This window comes from Manis pentadactyla, chromosome 11 (assembly GCF_030020395.1).
Source record: "Manis pentadactyla isolate mManPen7 chromosome 11, mManPen7.hap1, whole genome shotgun sequence".
Taxonomy (NCBI): Eukaryota; Metazoa; Chordata; class Mammalia; order Pholidota; family Manidae; genus Manis; species Manis pentadactyla.
Window position 1 is genome coordinate 21,302,912 of NC_080029.1, and position 23,532 is coordinate 21,326,443.

General features: G+C 38.4%; 1 protein-coding gene across 1 annotated transcript in view; it reads left to right on the top strand.

Moving 5' to 3' along the window:
• Positions 1-2,327: 2,327 nt before the first annotated feature.
• The window catches only part of SEL1L (SEL1L adaptor subunit of ERAD E3 ubiquitin ligase), a 61,709-nt gene continuing 40,504 nt past the window's right edge, over positions 2,328-23,532 (top strand). Inside the window, exons 1-4 of the mRNA XM_036882026.2 lie at positions 2,328-2,496; positions 7,487-7,524; positions 8,882-9,110; positions 22,086-22,253. Coding sequence (XP_036737921.1) covers positions 2,427-2,496; positions 7,487-7,524; positions 8,882-9,110; positions 22,086-22,253 — 505 coding nt within the window. The 5' untranslated portion in view covers positions 2,328-2,426. The remainder of the gene's footprint in view (positions 2,497-7,486; positions 7,525-8,881; positions 9,111-22,085; positions 22,254-23,532) is intronic.

The window sequence follows — 23,532 nt, forward strand, 5'->3', positions numbered from 1 at the left end:
ATGGCAATGACCCAGAACACTGATACGGACCAGCTGAACAGAGTTCATACAGCTGAGCAAATATAAGAGAGGTGTATGAATTAATAAATGATATTAACATTTTGTACAAGTCGAGTGAGCACATAACTTTAACTGAGAACATTGGCAGGAATCCTTGAGGAGTGTATGCTTATACTGTAAAAGGCTATGGAGAATTCACAACCTTATCAGTAATTAATCATCATGCAATGTAGCAGGCTGATAAAATAAATCTGGCTTTCCCATGCCATATTCAAATGCTTTAGCGATTTGGAATTGCCCCCAGGAAGTCAAGGTCCTCTAAGCATTCTCAGAACATGTCAATTACTCATAATTGGCTAAAGATAATAGCTTAATAAACACTCAATTTTTTAGTTTTTCTCCTTTGCTTCAACCAAGCAACCAATAGAAAATAATAATAATTTTAGACCATTCTATAATGAAGAAAGCACTTTTTCCCTGCATATCTCTTTTGAACTTCACAACAACCTGGTAAAGAGAGTATTGTTAATATACCCATTTTACAGATGGAGGTGCAGAGGAGTGAAGTAAATTTCGTGTATAATAAGGGTGTAAATACTGATTAATATTTCCCTATCAGGTATTTAAGTTTAGACCTATAATAGATAGCATGTACTTTGCAAATCTTATTATTAAAATACTTTATAGGTAACATGTATCAATCGGTCAACAAATGATTATCAAGTGCTAGTAGGTGGCAAGTTCTATATACCTAAACACAGAATTATATCATTGTTTCTGGTGTCAGCAAGCTTACAACCCATTTAAAAAACAACTTTGTGAATGTTCTGTACACTCAAGAGAAATGAAAATTAATGAGGACTGGCCTGGTCAGAGAAGATTCAGCCAAGATGAAATGCAAGTGAAATTGGGGAAGGATGCCAGGGTTGTGGCCAAGAAGCAGCAAGGGCAGTGGGGAGAGGGTAGGGGAGCCTATGAGAAGACAAAAGTGTGTTAATGTGGGAATCTGGAAAACAGTAAAAGTGGGAGATTTGTCCATGCAACACTTAGCAGAAGGCCTTAAAAATAAGAAACACTCAGCACAGAAAAATATGAAAAAAGAAGCTGGGTCTTAACAAGCAATGAACGTTCCCCAACCTTATCAATCAGATAATTACTGCTTCTACTGTGGCATGCAGAAGTTTATTCCCTAGTACTTCCCCTAAAAAGTATAACTATCAACACAAATTCCTATTTTGTCAATAGAAGTTCTAATATTCTTTGATTCTATGACAAAGGCAGCCATTGAAAAAGTCTGAATAGGACTATGAAAGCAGTGTTTAAAGAAAATTAATCTGGTCATGGTATGTGGTTTAGTTTCGCATGACGAGAGAACAATGGTGGTGAATATGGTTAGAACTCAGGTGTGTCCCCTGTCTCGCCTAGTACTAAACCCTGACCCTGATGTAAAAATCCAGGGTAGTGCTGCCCTTCTCTCCCCGCCACTGCCCTCCTCCAGATCTGAGCAGGCTCTGCTCCCAGCCCCAGTGGCAGAGCTGCGCTGCCTGTTGGCATGTCTTCCAAAGGATTATGTGGTGGTCCTTGTAAAAATGAATTGAATTGATCTGCACTGGGTAGAGTTTATTTCGTTTTGTTGCAGAAAGGAGGACGGGTGGTGGGTTCCTCCCTGGTTTCCGTATATATGGTACCGTTTTATTTAAGTTAAGAAAAAAACTCGAATTCAGTCTAGCTGTTGTATTTTTCGTCATGCTGATATCACTATGTTCAATTCAAATTTTAGAAATAAAAGAGGAAGAGGACTTAACATACCACAAACTCTTACCTTATAATATGTTACTTGATATTTACTCTGGCTTTTTTTAAAAAGCCTGTGGGTTCATGACCTTGAGTCAGTGTCTGGCCCAGGTGTTAGCTAAGTTCTCTCAACTTCAACAGCCACCTGCACTTTTAAATCTTGCCCCACGACGGACTACGTTCCCCAAGAGCACATACCGAGAGAGTACCATAAGGGCATTGTGGGATTTGTAGTCTTGGGTGGCTATCTTTTTTTTTTTTTTTTTCACCGGCCCTGGACCCACGCTCTGATTCCGTGATGGTTGAGCCCAGAATCTACCAATTAGCAGGGGCCATGTCGGTGAGGCCGTGGTCCAACCAGGAAAGCCCGTGTGGGAGCCTGGTATAAGATTGGCCAATACGTGACCCGGGGGGCGGAGTAAGAAGATGGGCGGGAAGACAGCAGCGATTGGGCGGGAAGCCGGGGCGGCGGGAGGGGATTGGCTGCATGCTAGGGCAGGGAGGCTTGGGAAGGGGCGGGGAAAGGCAACAAGAGCAGGAAGAGCACCCGCGAGGCGGCGGCGGCGGACGAGTCGGTGGTGGCGGAGGCGAAAGCAACAGCTCTGGGGGGTGGCAGCCGCCCCGAGAGCAGGATGCGGGTCTGGGTCGGGCTGACGCTGCTACTCTGTGTGGTGCTGCTGGGCTCGGCCTCGGCGTCGTCGGGTCAGTATTCGCCCCCTCGGACTGGAGGCCCGGAGCCACCGCCCCCCGGCCTCCAGCCCGGGCAGGGCCGTGGGAGCCCCGGCTGGGGACTCCGCGCTCTGTCACACCCCGCACTACTTGGCGCTCGCTGTCATTCCCTGGGTTTCGGGTGGCCTGGGCTAGAGTGGGTGTGTGGGAAGCTGGAGGGAGGAAAAGAAGGGGCGGTCACCCTGCCCACACCTATCTTCACTTAACAAACTTTACACGACTCCCCACGAATGAGGAGTTGCCTCCATCGGAATGAATCCCAGCAGCTGACTTAGACTCAGACACCTGAGCCCTACTGGCGCTTCCTCGACTCTCCTATGGATTATGTGCTTGGGATTTGTAAATTAAGTAATTCACACACCTGGGGCCGTCCCGTAGCAGAGCTAGGTCCGTCAAAACCAGGATATTGATAGTGGTTTAGTGGGTTTGCTTAGTACTGAGGTGGTCCCTAGTCTTTGTATTTAAAAATGAAGACTTCTGATGTGATTGTGTCCACTCCCTGCCCCCTTTAAAGACATATTCCTGAGAAAGTGGTGTTTACCTGTGTCACACTGTTTCTGAGTTGCCCCGTGTTTTGTGGACAGTGCTTTTAAGACTTTTCAGAAAATCTTGATCCCTGTAGATGACAGCAACTGGCTTTAACTTTCTGTATGGATGTAGAAATTAATGTGCTTTTGAATTGATTAGCTCTTATTCTTGTTCTGAAATTATTATTTTTTTCTTGTTTTAATAGTTTAATCTGCCTACATCTGAAAACTTCTGTTTTGAGAGTGTTGATAAGAAGCACTTAGTGTTTCTAAGTGTTGGTAAAGAAACAATTAGTACAATAAAGCTTTTGAATTTTAATCAGTTTCAGTTAACAAGACAGCTGTTCTGTGGCTTTAAGTTTTTTTGGAACAAGGCAGAGTATAAATGTCAATTCCTTTTTTTTCCAACAGAAAATTTCCCAGATGGTTATTTGAATCCCCAAATTATCTGTCCTAGTTGTAAGTTAATGCCATAACGTCATTCTGTTTCTAAAATAAGAGGTCTAAACCTAAAATTCTATCCATAATGTGATTTGAGATACCATTTCAAAGGCAATAAACACATGCTAGTTACTTTACTACCAATATGCTTTGAGGTTTGCCCCTCCTCCCACACCTTCAGTGATGGTTTGCATTCATGAACAAATCTAAAACTAAAAACTCTTGAAGCACTGCTAGCAGTACTTGATCAAAGGAGGAATGAAGTGAAACTATTGAGTATAATTGGTAGAGTACCTGATGGACCATGGGCCACCTGCATCAGAATTCCTCTTAGGGGTTTGTTGAAAATGTAAAGTCTAAGAACTGCTAGTTAAAGAACATAGCATATATCCCTCTGAATTCAGTTTGCAGAATGTAAAGAAAATTAAAGCATACAAACATTTCCTCCATCTTCCTTTGACAAGATTTCATATCCTTAGAGCTTCATGTCAGTGGAAATGATACTTGAAGAAGTCATTTAATCAACAGTTGGATTATCAGGAGGTTCTAAGACTGTTAATACCAAAGTGTTAAGTCTTTGGGCTGTGTTGATGTAAGCTGAGGACTAGGTTCAAGAAAGATCTGCTCTGATTTCCACATAGTTAAACTGTGCCAAAACACTTCTCTGGTAGAGGCAAAAATCTTAACCAGAACTAAAACAATATAGATGTGCATGCTGACAGGAAGTAAAGGCAACACTGTTCTCATATGAAGAGTGAATATCATAAAACACTTAAGTGAGATAAAGCTTTAAAATTGAGTGCATGGATTTTCAGCTGACTTTTTTATTGCTTAAATTGAGGCTGACATCTAAGTAAGCATTTTTAGTTTATATTTAAAGATTTGCTTCTATTTAGAATTAAGGTTTTGATCATAATTGCATGTTGACTTAAGGTGTGAATGTTAGTGATTATCCAGGGCAAAGGTGCATTTATTACCAGGTAGAATATGAGCTAACAAAGGGAATCTTCATCCTATCACTGTTAATAGCTAATCTCTTATATCAGAGGCATGTAAAAATATAATACTTGTTATTAGACATGTTTTTCCTATGAATAAATAAATTTATAAGGAAGAGATTAAAAATACATTTCTCCTTTGTTTTCTCAAGATAATGAAAAATGCTATGATTTTTCTAACTTAGAAATACATGTTTTCTTAGTTTAGGTAGCAAGAGACAAATGGTTCTCTTTTTTTCTTTATGCCGAACAGTGTTACAGAGTCTTAAGTGTGGTCCATTGCTAGATACTTCAGGTAATAGTTATATTAATAACATAGATTCAAAGAGTAGACTTTTAGATTGCAGAGGATGCTTAATTTCACTGTTGTTTTGTTCCTTAAAACATTATTGTGAGTCAACAGGGCAGATGGTATTATTCCCTTTTGATACATTGAGGAAAAGGAGGCTGAGCAAGGTTGCCATACTGAACCACAGGGGTGACATTCTCCAGGCCTTGGATTTGGAGTAATTAAGAATCAGAAGTATCTTAGGATCTACACAGATTTAATAGCAAAGCAGAAGACAGGATGTCTGGTCTCTTTTCATTAAACCCTTAAGACTTGCTGTGCTTTTAAGGTGTTATTAGTCTGTTTAATTTACATGACAAGTTGGGAAATGAATTTATAATGATCTTTTTTCACTGAAAGAATACCCCTGGTACTTTGCAGTTTATTAGCTGATATAACAAACTGATAATTGATAATAATAAAATGATAATTTCAAAGGAAAGTGTAGGGTTACTAAAGTAATATAAAACATTATATTTTGGATGTGATCCCATTGCAGGAGAAATTCATAACTCCACACTGAATCCTTTTGCATTTTTCTTGTGCTTCATGTGTTCTGATGGAAACATTACTATTTTCTTCTAATTTATGTGTAATATCACTGTCTTTATTCTTTGCCTGACTACTACATATCAGAAGTTTCTAGGTTAAAAGTAACTCCTTTAAAACTGTTGTTATGTGAATAGCTATATCAGTTTGAAAGAGAAAATAGCTTATGCTTTAAGACTACCATCTGGAGTAGGCTTTCCCAGTTTAGTAAATGAGAAAGAATTCTCTTATTTCATAGTAACCTCAGTATATATTCCTAGTTTGTGAAGGGAAGGGAGAGAGAAGCATGATGCAATTCACATGAAATAACCCTGATGTCACAAGTTCCCATGCCTCTTGGGAGTTCAAAAACACGTTTTGCTATTCTGATACCCAACAGTTTGTCATGTCTCCAAGGTATGTCTTGAAATGTATTTATAGGCATCTATATTACTTAATAGCTACATATATGACCTGTTGTGAGAAGGGATTTAGTGATTAGTGATTTAAGAGTTGCAACCAATCTGAAGTTTCAGTATTTTGGGATATACTGTAAAAATTTTCACATTTAATGTCTGCTTTTGATTTATTAGCTAATGTTTGTGATTAATCACATACATCCACACATACAATTTTGACATATAATACAGATGAATTTTTTTCATTTATCCAAAGATTTGCTGAAAGTGGAATGTGGATTGTATGTTAGAACTTGGGCTTTGGATATTACTTGTGAAAAAACTGGCATGAAGGATGATTGTTAATTAATTGACATTACTACCTTAATGGTATGGCTGTTATGGAACTAATAAATGCTATACTTGTCTCTTCCCCACACTCCAGAAACAAAGTAGTGAATGCTAAAGTAGCTATAACATAAGGTTTCTTTGAATTGATACACTTTCATATACAGCAAGCTTCACTAGTACACTTTTTTCAAATATTCAAAAGGAGCAAGCACTGTGAAATAAAGTTATGTGCTTTCTACATGAGTTATACTTAAAGTTAGCTCAGTACTTTGATTATACAAATGATAAAATGTTTTTGTTATACTTTAAAGAGTCACAAGTTACAAATAATATAGATATAATGTGAACAAAAGATAAATGGCAACCATAACAAATTTTCTAGTAAAATGTTAAATGTTTTTAGCATTTTGTCTACTAGTTAATTTTTCATTTATCTTATAGAACAGGCAGGCAATAAATAGTGAAGCTCACTCCTAGATAAAATCAGCTAAGTTAAAGAGTAAGAAAAAAACTTAAGAGTTCATCTGACAGATGTTTTTTTTAACTGACCAGAAATACAAAGATCAACCTTATGCATATGGTCACTGGGTTGTTGAATTTGTTCATAGAAAAGTAGGAAAAAGAATAACAAGCAGCCAGAATGAAAGTAATAGCACAGAATGAATAATAGAATGAAAATTAATGTAATCAGACAAAGCTAAAGCAGCTGATAAGAATTTGGAAGAAAGGTGTAAGTAGTGGCTGGGTTCATTGTTTATCTAATATAAGATACTGATTTCCTAATAAATCCCATGTGAGTGAATATATGATAGCATGGTGCTACTTTTTACCTATATCTGATTATCTCTTCAGTAAAGCAGAACACAGTATCTTAGTCTGCCAACTACTATCAAATAATAATTCTTAATGTCCATCTTTAGTAGTCCTAGCGAGCAATAAAATGCTTATCAGCACTAAAATAAACTAGTTCAACTCTAGATTCTGATCAGAGGAAAAGAATAAGTGGAATCCTGAAGCACAAAATCAGATTTATTTTTATAAATTTAGTAACTCATTCTCCATAGTAGACTAAATCCATACAGAAGAATGAGATGATAATCGAAGAAATGTTTTTTTGATGATGGTGGTGGTGGTGGCAACGGCGTGATTGCTTGTCCTTCCTGTGTAACGGGAAGCTAATGTCTTGCTGGAGAAGAGGAAAAACTACCCATCCAACCCCTATTTTCCCTTTCATTTACTCTTTTCTGAACAGTAGCTGAACCAGTTTTTAGATAATTGTGAATTTGTTTATCCTATGTCTCATTATTTGTTGTACTTATCAAATACTTTCTTTTGATATATGTAATTTCCCAACAAGAAAAATGACTTAAAATGTCTTAAAATGTCTTACAGATGAGGAAGGAGGTCAGGATGAATCCTTAGATTCCAAGGTATGTACTAAAATTTGCATTGACTAGTATTTGGTGCCCAATTTAAAAGCATAAATTATGTATGTTAGGGTATAAAATCTGTGTCTTCTGAATAACAGAATTGGATGTAAAAAAAAAAATAGCTGGTATCAATATTAGTTCTATTCTTCTGTGTGTGGTGGGGAATGATAACTGACCTACAAGAGAAAGAATAGTAAATATTTCCATTAAGTAAAAATGTTACAGCCTTAAGGCTCTTGGGTACACATACAACACATTCAAGTTGAAATTAAACCTAATATTCAGCATTTTTACTGTCTGAGAGATTGATTGTATTACTATTACTTTACTTTGTAGATTTTAATTTTGAAGTCTTAACACCCCTGCCTTTTGTTTATACTTACATTGATTTTTTAAAAACTGTTGAGTTCATTTCCACCAGAGCCTGTTCACTTCTGGGTGCTCTGGCCCAAAGGCAACAAGGATAATGATCAGAATAAACAACAACACTGAGCAAGGCCCAAGGGATAGGAATAGAAATGGAAGAAGGGGAAGTGAAGAAGAGGGGAATCAACAGTGATCCAAATGTCTTATAATTTGTAACTCCAAAAGGCAAGATTAAAAAGAAGTTGTATTGTTTGAAGAAGGTTCAAGCCAGAGAAAAACTGCCCACCTTATGGGGCTGCAAAACTGAGGAAATTCATTCATGCAAAAGGTGGAGTCAGAAGAGGTTCAACCTGATAACTCTAAATTCTCACTGTTAACAGTTTAATTCCATAATAGAATTACCCAATTGTTTAAAAAAATATCCTCAAAGACGAAGGTAGGCCATAGGCAATTAAACCGTAGCTTAAAAATTACTTTTACTGTTGGCAGAAAATTCACATTTGTTATGAAGGCACGGTTTTGGGGTCACAGAATAAATTTTAAAAATAGAAAGAAAAAAAAATCTTTTGAGTTAATGCGCTTAAACTGACTGCTTGAATGAATAAGGCTGATCATTATGTATCCAAGGAGGCCGAACAGTTATGATCGCTGATCCCTAGATTAGAGGGAATATAGATAAGAAACAGGAAGTTACAGTGTAGGACTATCTATTATAAGGGGAAGTATAAGATATGTTGGGAGGGTGTAGGGGAAAACCTTAAACCAAACTTTGGAAATTAAGGAAGGCTTCTTGGGGAAAGTAACATTTATGTTGAAATTTGAAGAGTCAGGGTTAGAAAGGTGATGAAGGCATTGACAAGCACATACCAAAGTCTACAGTAGGTCTCAGTCATGGAACTGAAGGTCTATCTGGATTAGTAAAAGTAATGGTCAGATTTGGTTGGAGGGAGCCTTGCTACTATTGAAAATTAAAAATACTGTGTATTCTCAGACTTCTTTGCCATCGGATGAGTCTGTAAAGGACCATGGCACAACAGGCAGAGTAGTCGCTGGTCAGATATTCCTTGATTCCGAAGAATCAGAATTGGAATCACCTATTCAAGAAGAAGACAGCTTCAGGAGCCAAGAAGGGGAAAGTGTCACAGAAGAAATCAGCTTTCTAGAATCTCCAAATGCAGAAAACAAGGACTATGAAGAACCAACAAAAGTACAGAAACCAGGTAGTCTGGACATTTTCTTTGCTTTTGCCTGATTTAGGAAGTGGACAACTGATATTTTAAATCTATTGTAGAAAGGTACAGAGAAGTCTGGTTTTTCTGATTATTAGCCACATACAACATATAGAGTGTAGTTTTACAGGATTTTCTAGATTGTGTTATATCAAAGTTACTTAACAGATTTGACCCAAGTTACATAAGCTGAATTTGATAGTCAGAATTGCATTTGTATTCTATTAATATTCTAATATTTCTTCTTGGATTCCATTAGATAATAATCTGTCAGAGTGGTATACAGAATATAAACTCAGGAAGGGTTGTGTAACATGCTGCTTCAGTTATTTTCAGGATTGTGTTAAGGTTTTTACTACAACTTTTCCAATCATCCTAGGTAATTTGATTTAGGTGCTTATCCCTCTCTCATTGAAGCTTATGTAAACTTTAATCCTCTTCTAACTTTTACCTTATTGATACCCTCTATTTTTAAATTTAAACTTGATCTTTCTCACAATAGAGTGTGCTAAGTACTATCCTTATAAGAATTATTATTAATGTGCCCACTCTACCCTGTCCCACCACCCCTCTGCCATTTCATTTATTATTTCAAAGATCACCACCATACCCACTTATTATTCTATTATTAGTCACTCTTGGGAATTAATGCAGATACTACCTTTTAAAAGTACAAATTTTTTATTACAAATATTCCACATTCATATATATTAAATCATTTTTAAAGAATTAAAAGTACCTTAATCCCATCAACAGGAAAAACAGTTAATAACATCTTGGAGAATACTCTTTCAGTCTTTTTTCTAGATGTATGGTTTTAAAAAGACGAAATTGGGCTAAAATGTATATACTATTTTATAGCCTGCATTTTGCACTTAAGTTTATCCTGAACATTTTGTAGGTACCAGGGGTACATATTAAACTGAGTCTACATACTAATAGGCATATTGGGGGCTAGGGTTAGGAAATGTATCATTCATACTGACTATTTCTGTTCAAATTAACTGTTACAGGTAAAATAACACAGAGGGTCAGATTGACAAATTAGACTCAGAAGAGTTAGAGATCTTACCCAGTACCAAGCTTGACTAATATTTTCAAAGATATGATTCTCACAAGACTCAGGCAGAGTGTGGGGAAGTTTGTGCCTTCCAGAGGTGCTGCTCCTAAGTCTTCTTTTGCCTCCACTAGGATGCATTCTGGCCCAGATTATAACATTCAAGGCCTCTACGTGATGCATATGGAGTGTCACTTCCACAAAAGGGAGCTATTTCTGGTATGAAACAGCTCCAGTTTATTCTCTGATAACTATACAGTTTATGTGATATTTTCTAGAAAGTCATGCCAAATAAGTATGTACATCCCAGGTGAGCAGTCTGGACAGACCAAGTCCATCGACTAATGCAGTCCATAAGTAAGGGCTGTCCTAGTAGTAAATACCTTCAGTGTGTTCACCAGAAGGTCTCTTGTTGGCATGTTTCTAAGATGATTTGATGATGTCCCTCTTTTTCTGGGGCCCTGAAAGGAAGGAATGAGTTGTAGGTTTGCTGATGGTCACTTCCACCCATCAGGGTTTTTTTGCCTCTTCCCTTTGTGTTTGTGCCTCCTTTCCCTGATGTTGCAAATCTTGGTACCTAATCTTGATACATCACAACGTTAATGTTATATTGCTTTATCCTGATATATATGCATATAACATACATATATGTGTGTGTGTGTGTGTGGTTTCAGTGCACCCTTAACACAACAGAACCATGGGATGCAATTTAAGATTTCTTTATGGTTTTGTTATTCCTAGTATATATTTTACTAGAGATTTGTAATACAGTGTTTTAAAATCACTTGAATAATTCTCTGTGAGTTTATACCAACAACTTTTAAACATTTAAATTCACGCTTTGGTTTAGTTTTTCAATAATTGCTTTGTTTTCTCCTTTTCATTTGGACTTGTTTTTAATAATACATGAAAAGGTTTATGTACTTCTGTGTAACATAAATTTCATATGCATGGCTTTGTGTGTGTACAGTCCCAACTACATTAGAATTGGATTATATGACAATCACTTCTAGAATTGCTTCCTTTGTCAGCCTCTCATCCATGTCTCTGCCTTACTGACCTTCCTAAAACCCAAATTTGAGTCCCCTATTTACATCCCTTCATTATCCCCCCATTTGTCTGTAATGTGAAGTGCGTACTCCTTGGCCTGATTCCCAAAGCCTCCTGTGTGTGGTTTGCCTCCTGGCTCCTGTGACTTCATCCCTTGCACCTCTCCCTTAGCACCCTTTTTTGAAGATACTAAACCAATCACTGTTCTTCAAATACACCATGTGCCTTTGTACAAGTTCTCTCCACTGCTTAGAATCTTCCTCACCCTCTTGCCCAAATCCGTCTATCATATTTCTACTCAACTTAAGGATAAATTTAAATTTCTTCTTTCTGAAGCAGTTCCTGAACCACCCAAGGGTAATTTAGGAGTGTCCTGTATGTAGGAGCCTCCTATCTGGTGTCCCTTCTTTCCCCTTTACCCCTGAGGTCAGTTCTCTAACAGCAGCCAAACTGATCCTCCTTCCTGTTCAGAAGCCTCCAGTGGCTTCCTGTCACATCCAGAATAAAGTCCAAACAAGGCTCTGCCACTCCCTTCACTCACATTGGCTCCAGCCACACTTGCCTTCGTGCTGTTTGTTGAACATTTCACACTTACTCCCAACTGTGTCAGAGATCCCCAAGATCACACCCCCAGGTTCAGTGGTTCTCTAGGAAGACACAGAACTCAGCATATAGTTGTATTTACAGCTGTGATTTGTTACAGTAAAAGAATACAAAGCAAAATCAGCACAGGGAAAAGTGCGTTGGGTGAAGTCTGAGGGAAACCAGATGTAAGCTTCTAAGGGTCCCCTTCTTCAGTGGAAGTCACATAGTATGCATTTCATTTCCCCAGCAACAAGTTGGGACAACACATGTGAAATGTTGTCCACCAGAGAAACTGATTAGAGGCCTGATACTCAGAGTTTTCATATGGAGCGAGTCACATAGGCACTCTGTGCCTAGCACAAACCAAAATTGCTGACTCCCAGAAGAAAGCAGGTGTTCAGCATAAACCATATTGTTTGTATAGTTTGAGTGAGTCACTCATAGCAGGGTAATGGGAACCTTTCCAAAATGTTAAATTTCCAGACACCAGCCAAGGACCAACCTTGTAAGCAGTCCTTTTCAAGGTTAGGAGTTGAATTGAGGCCTACTCTGAGAACCCTTCTCTGCACTATCGACCCCCTTGGTTGCTGGCAAAGTTATTATCAGTAAAACCCAGACAGCAGAGACCTGCAGTACTGATTTCACATACGTCCTTCATGGGTTCTGGACTTAGTGGATTAATAAATCACATTAATCATAGAAGGTCTGTCTAAGAAAACCTAGTAGTTTCGTCCTTAAATTTCTTTGTTAACCTTTTTCACCTGGTCCTAAGCCTCAGTTCATTGGGACACTCCAAGCAGGACATACATTAGGCAGATGGTGTAGCCTCCCACCGTGGGGGTCTCGTCCTAGGTCCCAGTCCAGTCCAAATAATTTAGTTCAGTCCTTGGTTTCAGAGGGACTGCTAGTCAGTTCCAAACACTTTTGTTGTCTCTGACATCAGGCCATCCACCTCATGAGTATGGATAGCATCTGGAGATTTCTGCCTGGAGAGTGCAGGGCCTGGGCCACCTCCTGCTGCCTCATAATCAGCACTGTTGAGTATGACCATAGGCTCAGCAGTCTGAATCCAAAGCACTCTCAACAGCTTGGAGAGGTGCACAGGGTGTTTTCCTTTAGGACAAGGAAGAAGCTTCCAAAAATAGTTTCAAAGAACAAAGATCAAGTGTCCTCTCCCCTCTCTTGTGCTTCTGCAGGTGCAGGAGTTTTGATTTTCTATGGTTGTTAACAAAATTAGTGTTTGCATTCAGTAATCATAATTTTACATTATTTTTTTATTTTGGTATCATTAATGTACAATTACTTAAACAATATAATGGTTACTAGACTCCCCTATTATGAAGTCCCCCCAGCACACCTCATTACAGTCACTGTCCCTCAGCCTAGTAAGATGCTATAGAATCATTACTTGTCTTCTCTGTATATACTGCCTTTTCTGTGTCGTCCCCCACCCCCACCCCCCACTACATTAATTTTACATTTTTTAAATCATCTCATTTGGACCTTTCATCTGGAGGGGTTGTGTGCAAGAAGGGCAAAACACCGTAACAGGAAAACATTTTTATACATCTGAACCAGAAAGACATCATGTTCAAAAATTGGTCAAGACAAATTTTCAACAGATTTCAAATTGGGTTCAACCTCCCACCCTTTTCACCCCGATTACTTTTATCAAGCGAGCACCCTAGAAAAGACTGAACCCTTTCTGAGGACAGCTGCATTGAATAATCAGATTGTACTAAGGTGTGTGCAGCAGGAGATAGGTGAGGGAAGCAGTCAGGTAATCTGTCCATGTGGCAAATGGCCACTCATCAGAAGAGCTTGACACAGGGAGTCAACCACAATAAGACGTGCTCCAGAGGGAGTTGGGAGTCAGCTTGACTTGTCATAATTGAATAGAGAGTCACAGTCCCTATGATGTATCCTCTCCCAAACTGCAGCTTTGGACAATAGTCACAGGTTAAGAATTTAGTCAGTCTACCAAGAAATATACAGCCAGTCAGCAGCTTGATTTCAGATCCTCCTATCAAAGAACAAGCCCTTTCCTCTGGGCATTTGTATGTGACCCAGAAAGTCCAGCCAAGCATTCATGATTTCCTCACAGTGTAGGGCCCCGCAGAGAGGTGGCCTAATGTGCAGAGGTCACAGAGTCTGAGTTCTGTTTGTCGAGCCTGTGTCTGCTTTCAGTTCAGCACAGCTCACACAGAGGCTAGAGGCGTATACCATGACAGTATCAGGTTTTAGCTTAGAATCAAGTCCAGGCAATTTGGATCTGTGAATTCAGGATTTTAAAAGAAGCCAGAGGCTGATATTTCAGCAGCAAAGGCAAGATCTGCAGGGCCAGAAAGTCCAAGTGGAAGGCCAGGCTTTCCTGCACCCAGTTTGTCTTGTCAATCTCAAGTCTGTACTGATCCACTCACAGATATGCATTTTAGACTCTCAGGCCTCAACTTTCACAAGCACTCATTAGCCAACTAAAACTGCCTTATAGAACACCAAGAGTATATGTCCCTTTGTACATCACTGTCTTATTGCCTCCCTTTTTCTAGAGGCTCCAGTAAGCAAAAATCTGTGTATCCCATAGCAAAACCCATTATTTACAGACTTGTTCTGTTTCTAACTCAAGAGTTTGAATTCCAACCCACCCACTGGTGGCAAAAGCAAGGAAGTTGTGTCCCACTAACACTTTTCTTTTTTCAGCTTCCTGTGATCGGGATGATTCCTCTAGGATGTATGAGATTATAGGCATTGAACATTTTGTGTCAATTTTTACCATACACAGAGATGTGATAGCCACCAATACAAAGCCACTAAAGAAACTTTTCAATATCTTTTGTTCTCATTGCAAATTTACTTTAATAGTAAATTCAGCATTTACAGTATTAACACAACAGCTGCCAGGGAAGATCCAGGCTGGAATGCAAGGGAGGAATGATAGTAGAGGAGGCTAGTGCAGAGGCAGCTAGACTGAAAAAACTGTTGGAATATTACGTCCCTCCTTTTTTTCTGGTTTATCTAAAATTTTGCTCCATCCCTGGGACATGATCCTCCTACCCTCAAGGCCCCTATCCCAGTTGGAGGAGGAAGCAATGTAAACTCTTAAAAATTTTAGCCTGTTCACCTTTGGAAGTTTGGGGACCCTTTCTCCTCCTACATGGAGAAGAAAAAACCCAGAGGCATCACCTTAGCCAGCACAACCAGTGCAGCTGGGGGCTCCAGCGAGCCCACACTCCTGGAGTTGCAGTTCTCATTTTAAATTCCACAGGTAACTTTTACCTTTCAAGTGACCCCATAACCATCTGGACTCCAAGGAATCATCATACCCTGTTCCTTATCCTTCCTTTCCCAAGCAGTGCTTTCACCATATTTCAGTGAGTTAGGGTCATTTTACTGAATCCCACTTCTGGTGCCAGCTGATACTGGGGGTCCCAGAAACCATCCCCAGATTAGATGATTTGCTGGGAAGACTCAGCATATAGTTGTACTCACAGCTGTGACTTACTATGGTAGAAGGATACAAAGCAAAATCAGCATGGGCAAAGTCCAACAGAAACAAGGTACAAGTTTCCAAGGGTCCTCCCTCAGGGAAGTACATATAGAATGCGTTTATTTCCCCTAGGACTTGTGACAACACATGTGCAATGTTAACTTCCAAGGAAGCTCATTAGAGACCTAGTGCCCAGAGTGTTTAATGGCGATTACTCATCTTACCAGTTTCTGCCTCACATGTACCAGAATTGCAGGCTCCCAGAAGGAAACTGATGTTGGGCATAAACCACATAGTTCATATGAACAGTTTAGGCACAGTGAGGCACTTCTGTCAGTTAGGGTGTTGGGAACATTCTCAAAAATCAAGTCCCCAGATGCCAGCCAAAGGTCCACCTTTCAAAGGATAGCAGACAGGCCTGTTGTGTTAACTGTTTTCTTCACATCATCGGTAAACATTTGTTTAGAAAAAATTAAATGGCCTTTAAGAGGGGAATGATTACACTGTGGTATTCCTCCCTGTTATAGAACACTCAGTTCTTTTTAAAAGAATGTGTTTTATGGCAAATACTGGAAAATATAATGACAGAAGCAGAAGTTCAATGGCTCACATAACCAGTACTCCATAGACAGGTAGTTCCATACGGTCATACCTGGTGGTGGCTGTACCTCCAGGTCCTCAAGAAAAGGTGGTGTCTACATCAGAAGAGCAGGAGCCTCCCCCAGAAATTGCGAGTATGATGCCAAAACTATCACTTGGCCATCCCTAGCTCTACAGAAGATGAGGAAGAGTTTTAAAATGAATAGTTAGATAATCTGCTGTCTGCCATCTGGAAAAATGTCAGTGTTAAATGAAAATGTCACATTGTAAATAATTCACTTGGTATGATCCTCTATTGGTCAGTGTTCTCCAGAGAAGCAGAACCAGAGGCTGTCTGTTGGCAGAATCCCTTTTTGTTCCGTAAGTGCAGTCTTGGTTCTCTTAAGTCTTCAACTGATTGAATGAGGCCTGCCCACCACATTATGGAGGACTATCTGCTTTCCTCAAAGTCTATTGATTTAAATGTTAATCTCACCCAAAAAAAACACCTTCACAGAAACATCCAGAACGTTTGACCAAATATCTGGGCACTATAGCCCATACAAGTTTACACACAAAATTAACAGTCAGATTCCTTATATGAAAGAGAAGCCTTTTGTTTGTATGTTTGCAAGTGAAAAGAAAAATTAACATCTTTTGTATTAACAGTCATTACCTTTGGAGAAAAAAATGTGCAGTGATAGCTAAAGATGACTGGTTTTTATTTAACTTTGTATATTTTCCTATTATTTGATAATAAACACATTATCCTTATAGTCTTAAATTTTAAAAAATTAAACCAAATAACCAGCATCTTGCTCTATGTAGAACAGCACAAAAGGGACTTAGTTTATACTTACTAAATTATACTTAAAATAGGGTTCTGAAGTAAGCAAGTTGATTGATAAAGAGGATGGCATTTCTACTTCACTGTCACTTGCTTGTGGGTGTCGGAATAAACAAACCCTGATTTAGTAATCAGATTAAACAAGAGAGTTGGCTAAGGAAATAGGTCATTGCCCACAACAGGTTCTGAGTAATGAAAAGCTACTCTGTTGTTGTTTGTTGTTTCTTTCATTTGGTCAGTTAGACAGGAAATAATTTGTGCAAGGAAACTCCTTTAGGAGACCATCCTTGTAGAAAAGCATCCCACTGGGGTTGTTGAAACTCTAACAACTGTCTTTAAAAGCTGTTACTTAGAAAAACCTACTGTTCTGAAATAGCAGTTTTCCTGCAAGTTTCAGTCAGGCAGTATGGTTTCTGACAGTGCATGCCACGTAGGTGTCAGGAACCTTGTCACTTGAAAATGATTAGTTATTTCTCAGAATTAGGAACTTTGATTTTCTCACAGAGTTTATATGAACTCTGGTCTTAATGTTTATTTTCCACATGATTTACTTCCTTTTTCTTCAGAAAAGATACATTTTAATCCTTAAAGCAATGCTTTCTTAATATAATCTGCCAGCCGATCTGTCTTCTTTCCTTCCTTCCTTCCTTCATTAACGTAGGTTAATTTCTCAACTGTAGTTAGCAATTCTCAACCTTGGGGTAAAAGCAATCTGCTTGTAGCAAATAACACACTATTGGTATTTTCCCTAAGAGACTACTATTCTATACTTCCCAGCCAACTGTAAATACCTCTTTATTTGGCCTGTACCATCTGTTTTATCTTAGGTATGGTTTACTATATTGGAGCTTTGTTCTTAGGACTTTAGGGATTTTTGAAGACGGTTAAATTTTTATCTTGGTATTGACTAAAATTGAAGAACACTATATGACAGTTGTGTTGAGGTTGATAGCTTTTTAACATTAAATAATTGTGTTTCAGCTGTTTTTGACAAATATATCGATTCAAATGCTATTTACTGTGTGTGTTAGGAAGTACTACTTCAAACAAGCAGCATGATCAAATAGTTTTCTTAATAAAACACCCACCTAAATTTATACAGTATCAGTCTTGAATAGCAGTGTAAAAGCTCTTAAAATTAAAAATTTGCAAAACCAGAGCCTTTGTCTTTATCTGTATGGATCAAGAAATTGACCTTTTTTTGGTTTGGTTTTAATTTCACCATTAAAAATGAGGAAAAGATGTGAGTGTTGGTATTTCTGGGACATTTAACTCAGTACATGTAACAGCATTCTAGCCACATTTATATTGTTCTCTCTCTCTCTTGGATTCTTTCCATCAATGTTCAACATGCTGTAATACCTTATATTTTAAAAACCAAAACCCCCCTCCCACTTCTACTCTTAACCATCCCATCCTCTACTCCTCTGTGTAGCATCATCTTTAGGAGAGTTGTCTGTCTTCACTGATTTCACTTCCACTTTTCCTGCTTTCGGACGTGACAGCAGCAGGGCTCTCGTTGCCTACGGACCACTACTTCTGCCCCTGTCCAGTCACATTCTAGTCGCTCAGTACTTGGTCAGTTCTTGGTCCTCATCTTGCTGACCCCTCATCTGAAGATGCTTTCTTTACTTGGCTGCTGGATCCTTCGAATCTGCGTGTTCTTGAAATGTAAGTTTCAAGAGTATAGGTTCCCCAGAACTCAGCCTTCGATACTCTGTGCCCTCTCCACCACTCTCTTAACTGACGTTTACTTCCATGTGTGTTGATGTCCAAGTTTCAATGTAATGGCTGCACTGAAGTTGATTTAACCCATCTCCTATTGATAGACCTTTGAGTTATTTTTGGCTTTATGTTTTAAAAATTACAATAATGCACAAATACTCTCTTGCACATATCTCTTTGTATCCTTGTGTGAGCATTTCTGTAAGTAATCTTAGAAGTGGCAAAACGGGATCTAATGGTACAGAGCTTTTAAATCCAAATGTATATTACTGAATGTCCCTCTTTAAGGTATACTAATTTATACTCCTACCAACTGTATGGAAGTTCCCGTTTATCCATACTCTGGCCAACACTAAATGATTTCATGTTTGGGGGTTTATTTGTTTCTACGTTTCTTGAATGATTTTAACTGACTTTGCAATTAAAAGTTTAAATGCAAAACTACTAGTTTAAATATAAAGCAGTCTGTTTATTATTTTAAGTTCCCAAATACCATAAGTATTTTACCAGCAAGGTCTAAATAGGTTATGATACTGTGTCATTATTATAGAGTCAAATATGGTTCCTTGTGTAAAAAGTGTGAATTTTTACATGAAGGTGCAGAACTGACTTCATGACACATTTTTTCCCCTTTCATTTTACGTGTCAGATTAGATTGCTAGCTACCATAAATTTAAATTGCCTAATCAATAAACTGCATTATGCCAGAGCAGTGATTACCATTGTTTTTAGAATGGGTACTGTTTTTGTGGTGGTTTTTAAAATGATAGCTTTGAAATTTTTCCAGAATTTTTCTCCATGGAAAGAAAATTAACTGAAATTAACACTATTGTGGGGAATATCTACTTGAGATAATTGACCTGAAACTAGCAAGACCCAGTCAGTAACTCTTGGAACACTTTAAAACAGGCTTAAAGGTAATAATAGCCTTTTCTCTATTGTGATTTTGCTTGACGAAGATAGCTTTGAGAGATAGTAGTAGCTTACTGATAAACACATTATTTTGGCCAAGATTGAGTCTCACTAAATTGAGGAAGTAGGTGCACCCTGGGGGGGTCTTCCTGCTTAAATTAGTGCTGAATCAATAGCAGATTAAAAACTTGTTGCCAAAAACCCCCGAAATTTTTTCCAGTTTCTTTGTGCCTGTAAAGTTCCATCACAGAAAAGAAGTTCTTTCATATTTTTGAACCACTTAGAAAGTATAAGTTTTGGCAGACTACAATTTTTATGACAAAACTATTTGTTTTTAACACAAAAATCTGTATTATCATAGAAAAAATAAAATATTCTTTTAAACCATTGTATGTTGTTTAATTTGAAATGTCAGGTTTACAAACTGCAGGTTTCCAGATATTATCTTCCTAAAGCAAATTTGAATGTAGCAGCAGTGCACAGGAGTTCCTTTTTCAAATTCTGTAGTCGAAATGACTCTTCTGAGATTGTTGCTAAAGGGTACTTGCTTATACATCGCATTAAAGATTATTTCTTAAAAACACAGACAGATCGAAGGTGAAGAAGTTATTTGCCTCTGGCCAGTGATTGCCAGGAGAGTGAATGACATGACCTGGTAGTAAACCATTTAAAATTCTTTTGCCTTTCATAACTTACTGAAAAGTTTTCAAAATATTATTTTACTATGTATTCTTCCTTATGCTGGAAAGAAAGAACACACATGTTCTAGCCTTTCATAGCAGGAGTGCCGTAATAATCATTAGCAGTTGCCCTCTCTCGACCTCTTATTACCTAAGTGGCAGGCATCATCATGAGTCCTTTACATGTATTTCAGTTCATCTTTGTAACTATGCAGCAAGGACTGTTACCCCTATTTGTAGATAAGGTTGTTATTTAGAATAGAGATTAAATCATTTGCTCAAAGTGCACAGTTAATAAGTGGTAGGGTTTGAATTAGGTGTTCTGACTCCAGAACCCATACACTAGGCTCTGCTGCCTAAATTCTCCATGTAAAAACCACCAGTGGAGGGACTACATGTACTCTTAGAGTTCTAGGCTTAGCCCTGGCCTCTGGTCTTCTCATACACCTTACTCGCCATTCTGACATACTCTTGGCTTGAAGTGTACCTGTAAACTGGATAACGTTCTCTTTGGCTACAATTGAAAAGATGTCTAAAGACATCTTCACTTGCTTTGGTGTTTTTTTATAGCCACCCTGAATGTAGCAGGGTGTACCAAAGCTTGACTTGTCTCCTGATTCGTTTCACCCCTGCCCAGTAACGTACTCCTCCTCTAGTGCTCTCAGTATGCACAGCCATCTACCCACTTCCCAAAGCCTCATACCTGGAAGCCTCCCGTGACTCCTCTCACCTCTCATCTGTACATCTAGTCGGTTACTGAATAGGTACCTTCCCACTTGGTGAGTACATCTAGTTCTTTGACCCCACTGTCCACTTCTTGCTACCATTACCTCTCAGTTAGACTCCTGTCTCAGCCTTTAAACTGGGCACCTTGTATCCAGCCATCTTTCCTCCATTCCATTGTCTACCCTCTTAAAAAAATGTGAGCATGAGATGCCACACTTACTTAAAACTCTTCAGTGAGTTTCCGTTGTTCTCAGGACAAAGTCCACACTCCCTAATAAGATTTGTCAGGACCTCCCTAGTGTGGCTTCTCTGTGCTTCTTTAGCTTCTCCTCTTGTCCACTTGGGCACACCTCTACATGGTCTGATGAACTTTTTATTTTCTCTGATGTGCCCTGCTCTTTCATTTGGTTCTTAACACACACTGTTCCCTCTGTCTACACAGTACTACTCTCCACCTGACCCGGCAGCATTTCAACCACCCCTAACTCCCATATGGCCATGAGGTTCAGTGTACACTTCAGTTCCTGACAGGGGAGAGTTTCTTTCCATAACATTGATCACATTTTTGACTGCTGCTACATTCAAATTTGCTTTAGAAAGTATTGCTTTGTAATACTTAACTAAATAAGCATTAAGTTCTGTATAGCAGAAACCTCCACTCTGCCTCATTTCCAGCACCTGGCAAAATTCCCAGCACCTAGGAGATACTCAGAAAGAACTTGTAGAACAAATCAGAGATACAGTCTCTACCTTTAACAAGCTCAAAGTCTAGTGGGAGCGTGAGGATGGTAAAGAAAGTACATTAGTGCATATTGTAAGTACTCTGATAAAATGAACTCTTTTTATAGCAATACCGGCAGTAAGTAGGCTTTTTGCCAGTGGGTAGCAAGCATGTGCCTGCGCAGTAGGCTAAGTATTACCTCATCACACATATACAGGGGTTATCAAGTGAGGATCCTGGCCATGGAACTTCCATTTTCCCTATAAGCATTCAAACAGTAAAAAGGAGAGTTTGTGCTGAGCATTGGAATTGATTCAGTTGCACTTGCCTTATTTTTTGCTCACCTGTTGGGCAGGAATTTCACAGTAGCCTTTTAACATTCCAGGGTTTTTACATCAAGACCTTCAGAAATTCTGAACTAGATTGGGTAGTCAGCTCTCAGGTTGTCCCTAAACAAAATAGGTGCTGACTCTTTTCTGTTCCTTATTACAAATCATACATCTTCATTTTCAAATTCCAAGAGTTGAAATTGCAAGCATTAAATCCATAAATACCATAGGCACTGTTTGTGTTTAGATTTTTTTTTTATCTTTCCAGCTTTGACAGCCATTGAAGGCACAGCTCATGGTGAGCCCTGCCGCTTCCCTTTTCTGTTCCTGGATAAGGAATATGATGAATGCACCTCAGATGGAAGGGAAGATGGCAGACTGTGGTGTGCTACAACCTATGACTACAAAGCAGATGAAAAGTGGGGCTTTTGTGAAAGTAAGTGTTGCTCAGTAGGAAGCATGTCCACATTGCTTTATATCTCAGACATTTTTTAGGCCTTTTCCACCTTGGTCAGAGACGGCATTGATGATGTGGGTATAGCCTTAAAGAAAGGACTTAAGAGCAGGAGGGATGCACAGGGATGCACAGTGTACTTATTTCCAGGCTGTCACTTGGGGCAGCCTATCACACTCATGTCTTATTTAGGGATGGTTTTGTGTTGGCATGCACAGGTTGTTCTGCAAACCCTCAGGCAGGCTGCTAAATGAATTAATGTAAAACATTTTTTTGGCAATTAAGGGAAAGACATTATGGTGAAGGTTAATAGTGGTTAGAAGAAAAATAGATAATACCTTTTTAAAATACTTTGAGCAAAATGTTCTGTCCTAGGGTAACATTTGACAGATACAGTATATTAATATCCCAAGTATTAATGTCAGTATAGAGGGGCTGACCTTCAGCCTAAGCTATGTTTACAGGAAAAACTTTCTAAATATAGAAGAATAACAGAAAACCTTGAACATAACTTTGTTGATTCCAAATAACTCTCAGAATAATGGCTCTGATAGAATATTTAGGCATTCCTTGATGATAACATCAGACATAGTCCATGTTTGGATGTAGGCCAGTATGATTAGGTACTCCAGTTTGATACATCAGATTTTGTTATTATGTTGCAAGAAAAACTTATATTTGTTTAAAAATTAGTTCTAATGAAATACTCTCTAATTTCTCTTCATGAGTTCTAGATTTCTGTTAGAATGCTATATTACAGTAGCAAAATAATTTCAAGAAATCTGATAATTCTATGATGTTCAGTGTTGTATCAGTGCATAAGAAAAAAGAACTTGAACATTAAATCAGAATCTGTATTTAATAAAAATCAAAAATCAATTTTTTTTACCAACTTTTTGTTATGTAGCTTATCAAATACTTTCTCCTTATGAAGATATATAGCATTTTAGGTGAGACTAAAGTGTCCTTTGACTGTAACAGCACTTTTCTGAGTATTTTATTGTTTTTATGTCCTTATTTTAGCTGACTTCGAAATATAATTATAAGCTACTACTGAAATTTTAGTTGAATTATATGAAAAGTTTTAGAATTACTAGCAGAAAAGTACCTTCCATTTCAGTGCGTTTTATTGTCTTTGTATTTGGTTTTGTTTTCCTGTCTTATCTTTACCAGATAAAGACCACACTTAAAGCAATGTGTCTTTACAGTCCTGTTTGGAAACCAAGTGAAAGATCATTGTGTTTGTATGACTGCTCAAAAG